Raw genomic sequence first — 7807 nt, 5'->3', positions numbered from 1 at the left:
ACAGAAAACAATTTCCAAACTATAATTTCACGGCAATTTGAAAGCTGGCCGGGCTGCCAGAAAAAATATACCATCCACATACCTTAAATCTTTTCTAAATCAGGTAAACCTCAACAGCAAAAAGAAAACATACTTTTCATGGTTTCACCTACTAAGGTGACTTTTAAAAAATGATGCATACATTTGGATATATACATGATAGAATCTGTATTAAACAGTAATTCTTGTATCTTGTAGCTACACTTTGTCCATCCACAGAGGTGGATTCAGAATTACAATCATTCATTGGAAGTCTTCAACTTAGCCTGTGTTCTTGGTGTGGAAGCCAGTCTTCTCAAGGATCGAATTGAGATGCTTGTGCTTTTTTTACAATGGGAAAATCCAGAGATGTGTTCAGAACAAATGCTCCAGAGAAAAAGTATTACAGATTTTGACAGATTTCTTACTTATGTTTGACCCTCACACATACCCATCTTGGTATCTCTTTCATGATTGCTTCATTCAGTCAGCTATAGGGTGACCCTTTTGTGGGCAAAGAGAGAAAAGGACCTTTTAGTTCCCAAATAATTCCCCCTTAACTCCTATTTTCATAGGTGTTTTTACAAGGTACAGAAAGGCCAGTGAATCAGGGTATCCTTTGTCAGGACCCACAGGACCCACTGTACTGTCTTTGCTTAATCTTTCTAGTTCTGGAATGTCCAAAGTGACCTCCGGGTCCTCACCTCTTCTGTGCACCTGCATGGCTCACTGGTACCCTTGCTCACGTCCAGAAGTCCCAGGCCATCACCTGACTTCTCGTCAAAATCCATTTTCTGAGTAAGATGCATGTTCAGATATTGTGGTGAATGGCTTAAGTCAGGTGGGAGGCCACCTAAAAGAAATCATACATGCAGCTGTTATAAAAAAAAATCAGGAAACTCTCCACACACCTAGTTAAAAAAAATCTCCAAGGTACATCATATAGAAAAGGCAAGTGCAGGGGCGCCTGGGTGGCGCAGTCGGGTAAGCGTCCGACTTCAGCTCAGGTCACGATCTCGCGGTCCGTGAGTTCGAGCCCCGCGTCAGGCTCTGGGCTGATGGCTCAGAGCCTGGAGCCTGTTTCCGATTCTGTGTCTCCCTCTCTCTCTGCCCCTCCCCCGTTCATGCTCTGTCTCTCTCTGTCCCAAAAATAAATAAACGTTGAAAAAAAAAATTAAAAAAAAAAAAAAGAAAAAAAGAAAAGGCAAGTGCAGAGTACAAAGTATAGTCTGTCACGATGTTTATCCAAGAAGGGGCATATAGACGCATCTCTTTTTATGCATACATGCAACATCTCTGGAAGGGTGGAGAAGAAACTGGTAACGGCTGTCATGAAAGCCTGGGAGGGGGGAGAAGATGGGAAGACTTCCTTTTCATTTCTTGGTAAGTGAATTTTAAGGGAAATAAGCCCAAGTGATACTGGGACCTAAGTCAAGTAGGTGCAGAATGAGTGGTTGCAGGGATGCCTGGGGCGGGGGGGTGGGGGGGGTGGGGCTCAGTCAGTTAAGCATCCAACTTCAGTTCAGGTCATGCTCTTGTGGTTGGTGAGTTCAAGCCCGGCGTCAGGCTCTGTGCCGACAGCTCAGAGCCTGGAGCCTGTTGCGGATTCTGTGTCTCCCTCTCTCTCTGCCCCTCCTCCATTCACACTCTATCTTTCTCTCTCTCTTTCAAAAATCAATAAACATTCAAAAAAGTTTTTTTTTTAATGTTGAGGATTCCAAAAAGCATTAAAAAGAAAAAAAGAATTAGTAGCTGCGGTAACTGGACATTTTAGCATCATCAGTTACAAAAAGCTGTGTGGAGAGCTGTCCTTCAGGGCGGCCTCTAATGCCATCCTCCTTATAAAGACTCCCCTCAGGTGAGGCACAGCCTCCCCGCACAGGCCAGTACAGCCATCTGCAGCGGGGGGAGTCCCTGTGTCTCCTGCTAGGCTGCCCCCTCTTTTTTTTTAAGTTTATTTGTTTGAGAGAGAGAGAGACAGAGAGAGACAGAGAGAGAGACAGAGAGAGAAAGGGGAGGAGGGAGGGGCAGAGAGAGAGAGACGGAGAGAGAGAATCCCAGGCAGGCCCCGTGCTGTTGGTGCACAGCCACAGCCTGATGCGGGGCTGGAACTCACGAACCTTGACATCATGACCCGAGCCTGTATCAAGAGTCGGATGCTTAACCGACTGAGCCACCTGGGTGCCCCTAGGCTGCTTGCTCTTCAAGTCAAGACAGCTTCACGGAATGAGAAAAGAGTCTACCCTCTTTACCCAGGGTAGACAACTTCCTGACTTTTAATACATCAGTTAGACTTGCCCCATTTAAAACAACAATACTGTACGTGGTATCTGGCTTAATTTTTTTTCATTCAGCACGTTTGTGAGGCACATCCATGTTGTAATCATCTGTGTCTGTTGTATGCTCGTCGCTGTGGGGGAATGCAGTATTTATTCGCTTTATTCCTGCGCTGTAATACATATTTGGGTTGTCTTCTGTCGACAGTTGCAATGACGAGGCTACACTGAACGTTCTCGTACATGTCTCTCGGTGCACACGGGGCTGCGTCTGTTGGGGATACGCCTGGGAGTGCATTCGTGTGTCCAACTCACGCGTCCATACCGCCCAGACAAAAGCTTCTCAAAGGCAGGAAACGTGTTCGCACATCCCCACCTCTGTCACCCGGCGCAGCACCTGCTGCCTAGTAACCGCTCGCCACCGTGATTCTCTTTCCAGGGCACCCTCGGTGTACCAGGTCATTGGTCAAGCCCCGCTTCTCCCAATACCAAGAAGCCTGTCTATTTTTAGGCAGAAAGGAAGAGTATCCAGTACCCTCTGCCCACAGCTTTACTCAGTAGACCAGATAAATGTGCTCATTCCTGATAAGCATTGTTCCCCCAAACCTATAAATGTCCCATTTTTGTGTCCTCTCCCCTCCACTCCGCTGTTTCATCGGCTTTGCTTTCCTTCACAGGAGAGGTGGGAGAGCCGAGGGAACCTCAGAACATGAAGGTCCTCTTTCTTTTTGCTGTTCTCTTCTATCTGGTCCAAGTTAACTCAGGTAAATGTCTCCTGGCCAGTGCAGAAGGCTGCTCCAGGCTAGTAGAGGGGACCAGGGAAGGTAGGGCAGGAATCTCATGGATGAGTGTCCGTGTGGAGGGCTGGTGTGTCGGTGGGTTGTTAATGGGTGCAGGTGCGCCCCCTGGGGCTCAGCTCTGGATGTTTGGATCCTCCCTGCACAATACGGTCCTATCACACAAGACAATGGGGCACCTTTGCTATGATACGAACTGGAAGCATTCGCTGCAGTCTGGGGAAGGTTTCCAGAAGGAAATGACAGCCACATGAATTCACAGCTGGAAGGGACTGTGGATCTTCCGTGGCAGGACTGCACTCCACAGGGAGGGGAAAGCGAGCACCCAGGAAAGCCACAGTGTGTGGCTGTGCCCTCACCAGCTACGGTCTGGGCCGTCACTCACACCCATGCCAGTGTCCCTCCTGCTTCCCCGGGGGCCTGTTCTCCATGATGACACTGACACAGAGCTGGTCAAGCACACACTCCTGTGAGAAATAATCAGTTACTGGAGCAGGTGAGACTAGAATGCACATCTCCAGCTCCCTAGGCTCATGGTTCTTCTAACCTTCACTGATGTGGGGCCCCTCTCTTTGCCACGACAGAGCTGAGGCGACACAGGGTCGTGGGGTGGGCCCCCCATTGTTGCTGAGATATTGCACCAGGCTGATTTGTAAATGGTGCAACACTGTGGGCATGTTGTGGGTTTTGTTTGGTTTTTTTAGTCATGACAAGTAGTATCTAATAAGAACTTTCCTTCAACCACTCGTTCCCAAATAAGAAGTGCTTCCTTTTTTTTTTATTGAGATACAATTGATACATGATGAGATACGAGTTTCGGGTGTACAGCACAATGAGTCCTTGTTTATATATGTTGTGAAATGACCACCACCAGAAGCCTAGTTAACATCCCTCAGTGCACACACAATTTGTTTTTCTTGTGACAAAGAGAAAAAACTTTCCATGCGGGGTGGTGGTGCTGGATGCACAAGTTCACAAGTCGTGGTGAAGAAAAAGGCTTTTTTTCCTTTTTTTTCATTGGAAAATACGAAACTAAAAACGGGGCCACAAGCTGAGCATCAGAACTATTCTGCTCTTCCGAGAGGCCAAGACCCATGCCTCCATTATTCCACTCTGTTTTCTGAAGCTTCCTTTCCTTTCTCCGAATGTGCTACTCCTATCTGTCACCAGGAAGCTTGAGAGCCCTTTTATAAGAATAGAGGATAAAACACACACCCTCCTGGAAACATTCCGAGGTGTAGGTAGACTGTTCCTGTTTTAAAGCTAAGAACCCAAAACTCCATTAAACTGCCATTTGTCCAAAGACACTTCACTTTGGAAAAATACAGTAAATATTCAGGGTTGGGCTGTGGGCTGGGGTATTCTTTTATTCTCTGGCTTATATGAATTCCATGTCTATTCTATTTATCACTAGGGGATATTCCACCTGGAATTAGAGATGTTATCTGCCTTACACAACACGGAAACTGCAGACTTTTTTTCTGCCATTTTGGTGAGAAAAAGGCTGAGATCTGCTCCAATCCCTGGAACAGGTGCTGTGTACCAAGTACAGAGGAAGAAATAAGTAATAAACCGGAGATGGTTGGCAAAAAAAGAGAACCCTGAGACCTCATGTGTCAGCTTCTGGAATGCAGGAGGGCTCTTGAAGTATCTCAAGGGCTCAGAAGAATGTGTGGCTTATCGAAGGTGCTCAACAAAAGTTTGTTGAATGAATCCAGCAGCAAGGGTGAAGGTCTGATAAAAGAATTTTCCTAAAATCTTGTCACTTTACCTTCTCTTGTTTTTTTCTTAAAGAGTCTCAGAAATTTGTCCTAGCATACCTCCTGCTTCTCTTCCCGGGAGTGTCTCTCACTGACCCACAGACCAAGGTGAACCAGAAACCATGCTCCAAACTGATCTCATCCTCAGAGGGACAGGAATGCAGTCAACCTACTGGCCTCTTTCCCACCAAAGGCCATGTGCCTTCTCATCAAACCCAGCACCTGCCTCAACTTACACATTCCCAGGCCCTGACAAGCCTCATCCCCTTCTCCTAATCTCAAGTAATAATCACAACAGGTGATATGTAAATAGGAGTTTAGTTTGCAAGAACTAAACTCAACACTTACCCTTAGGTTATCCCACTTGATTAACCAACAACCTTACGGAGTTATGTATGAAGCTCCATTTGGGGGATGGAAGGGAAATGAAAGCCAGAAGGTTAAGCAGATTGCCCAGGTCGGCATGTCCTAAGAGGGATTCTGACATGCCCAGCCCAGCAAACACTCACTGCGCCGTGTTACTTCTAAAGAACCTATTTCTGAGCACCTGCGGCAAGGTAGAGCTTCTGTACGCGAAGATTCCTACAACTCATAGCCCTTCACTCTTCTCTGGATCCTGCTCACACGCGTTGTCTATACCACATCTCTGAGCCAGCCATCCCGAGAGTAGTGACTATTAATTACAGGCAGGAAATGTCAGAAGATAATAAAGACAAATGTGCTGGTGTAGGAGACCCCGTGCCAAGCTTTTCCAGACTAATAGCTTAACAAGTTCCCTTGTTTGGGATTTCCTGCTCACAGCCTGAATCCAGTCTGCTCATGAATACACAGAACTTGAAGAGTTGCCTGGAAAATAAACTTAGGGGTTCCTGTCTCGATTCCCCGGTCAAGTTCCCATGAACATGAAATGCCTCAGGCCTCTCCCCAGGCTCTTCTAAACTCACCAGACAGACTTGAGGGAACCTCTCTTGACTACAGGCATCTCTTGACTCAGGGGGGACTGCAGCCCCTTTCTCCCCAGGGGGCTGAGGACCTTTTCCAGGCCTGGCGTCAATGCCTGCCTAGGAAGGATATGGACTCCACAGTTAGATTTTGCTCCCGTGAAACACAGGAAAGCTTCATGCTTCAGAAGACGCACTCTGCCAAGAGCACCATCACTCTGTGCCCAAAACTTGTCCACCAGAGAGCACCCAAATAATAAATACATAAATGAAGGAATGGGCCAGTGCCCAGAACGCTGGGGAACTGGGGTCTGGTTCCACCCCATGCACTGAGCAAGTACCATTAGCCAGCTAGTTTCTTTTCTTGGTCTCCTTTCCCTCAAAAATAAAATAAGGGAGCTGCCATAGACCTCTGAGACCCCCATCACATCTCACCCGTGTCTGAGGGTAGAATTGTTACTTCACCCATGATCCTGGGGTGCGGGATCTCCATCAAGTGAAGCGGACAGAGGACCCACCTCCCCTAACTTCCTCTGCAGTATTGTCACCGCAGAGCCTGATGGGAACCCACAGACGAGTCCAGGACTGGCCAGCAGGGGGATTGCCCAAAGCCCTAAACCGGGCTGTTAACATTTTCCTAATGGAAACATTTTCTAGTGGACATTGGGCCTGGTCTGGCCTTCGGTGTGAAAAATGTTATCTTTTTTTTTTTTTTTAATTTATTTATTTTGAGAGAGAGAGAGAGAGAGAGAGAGAGAGAGAGAAAGCCCCAGAAGGGGAGGAGCACAGAGAGGGGGAGAGAGAATCCCAAGCAGGCTCTGCATCCTCAGCATGGAGCCCCAGGCGGGCCTCTGAAATGTTGAACAAACTGCCTCATCTCCGCGGTACTTTTTGAAATCGCCCAGTTGTACACGCTCCTAAAGAGCTCTGGAATCGTTCTAAGATGATGTGAACCCCCACCAAACGCTATTTCGCAAAGCCAGAACCGGCCTTGGCAAGGTGGGCAGCCTGTCGATACCAGGACTGACCGCTAGAGGGCGCGCCGCCGCCCTCAAGGCGAGAGCAAACCCGGTTTTGATCAGGGGTCTGAGCTGCTCCAACAAAGCAGCAGGTGGGAATCCAACCCCGGCTGAGAACAAAGGGAGCCTGGATTACCAACGCTTCTAGCCTGCATTTCTTGGCATTAAGTAATTATAGTGCCTCATGCATTTCTGCCCTAGAGTGCCACTGCAGGTCTGTGGGAGGCCTGCTCCGAGACTGCCTCCCCCAGGGTTTATAGGAGCCACTCGGGTAGGATTGTAAGTGCACATACAAATAGAAAGGGGTGCTGGACTTCACTGCATCCTGCCTCTGGGTCCCAGATCTATTGCAACCTGGGGATTCACCTGCCCTGGCCTTGCTCTGAGGCACCTGCATCACACAGCCAGGGGCAGCCTGGAGGAGGCGTGGGCAGACCCAAGACATTGGCATGCCTTTTCTCTTGGTGAAACTGGTGTTGGAAGCATGAACCCTCTACCCACACAAGGGGGAACTGAGTTTCCTGGTGGTTGGGGGCCCCAGGCAGCCAGCGGAAGGCAGAGGGACGAGCCTGTGTTGAACAGGGTCCAGTGTTTTATACTTGGCAGGTTTTTTTTGTTTTTTTTGTTTTGTTTTTTTTTTGAGAGGGGAGAGAGAGAGAGTGTGAGCAGGGTAGGGGGAAGGAGGGGGTGGGAGAGAGAGAGAGAGAGAGAGAGAGAGAGAGAGAGAGAGAGAGGGAGGGGGAGGGAGAGAGGGAGGGGGAGGGAGAGAGAGAGAATCTTAAGCAGGCTCCACGCCCCGCACAGAGCCTGGATAAATGAATCCACGTCTCCAACACAGGTCATCTTCTGTCCACTGCCACCATCCTTTCTGATCCATGGGCTGAACGTGGGGCCACCAGGGGACCTGCACACCCACTGTGTTGCCACACCCTCCTCAGAGCCTGAAGTCTGCATCCTTGTCTCTTTTATCACCCCTCCCCCCCCCTAGGCTGGGGA

The 7807-nt window shown here is 48.5% G+C and overlaps 1 protein-coding gene across 1 annotated transcript; it reads left to right on the top strand.

Annotated features, from left to right (window-relative positions):
* The first annotated feature begins 2954 nt into the window (after positions 1-2954).
* LOC125163815 (sperm-associated antigen 11A-like) lies at positions 2955-4696 on the top strand. The gene is made up of 2 exons (XM_047856020.1): positions 2955-3058; positions 4506-4696. The coding sequence occupies exons 1-2, from the start codon at positions 3004-3006 to the stop codon at positions 4694-4696; spliced, it is 246 nt and encodes an 81-aa protein (XP_047711976.1). The 5' UTR covers positions 2955-3003.
* Positions 4697-7807: the final 3111 nt, after the last annotated feature.

The sequence above is a fragment of the Prionailurus viverrinus genome, chromosome B1 (genome assembly GCF_022837055.1).
Source record: "Prionailurus viverrinus isolate Anna chromosome B1, UM_Priviv_1.0, whole genome shotgun sequence".
Classification (NCBI taxonomy): Eukaryota; Metazoa; Chordata; class Mammalia; order Carnivora; family Felidae; genus Prionailurus; species Prionailurus viverrinus.
The sequence above is the reverse complement of the archived record's forward strand: the minus strand, read 5'-3'. Positions and strand labels throughout refer to the sequence as shown.

Excerpts from the sequence above, each read along its gene's own strand:
- LOC125163815 (XM_047856020.1), top strand. The coding sequence starts at position 3,004 with ATGAAGGTCCTCTTTCTTTTTGCTGTTCTCTTCTATCTGGTCCAAGTT. Across the intron at positions 3,059-4,505 it reads TCTGGTCCAAGTTAACTCAG|GGGATATTCCACCTGGAATT; the intron begins GTAAATGTCTCC and ends ATTTATCACTAG.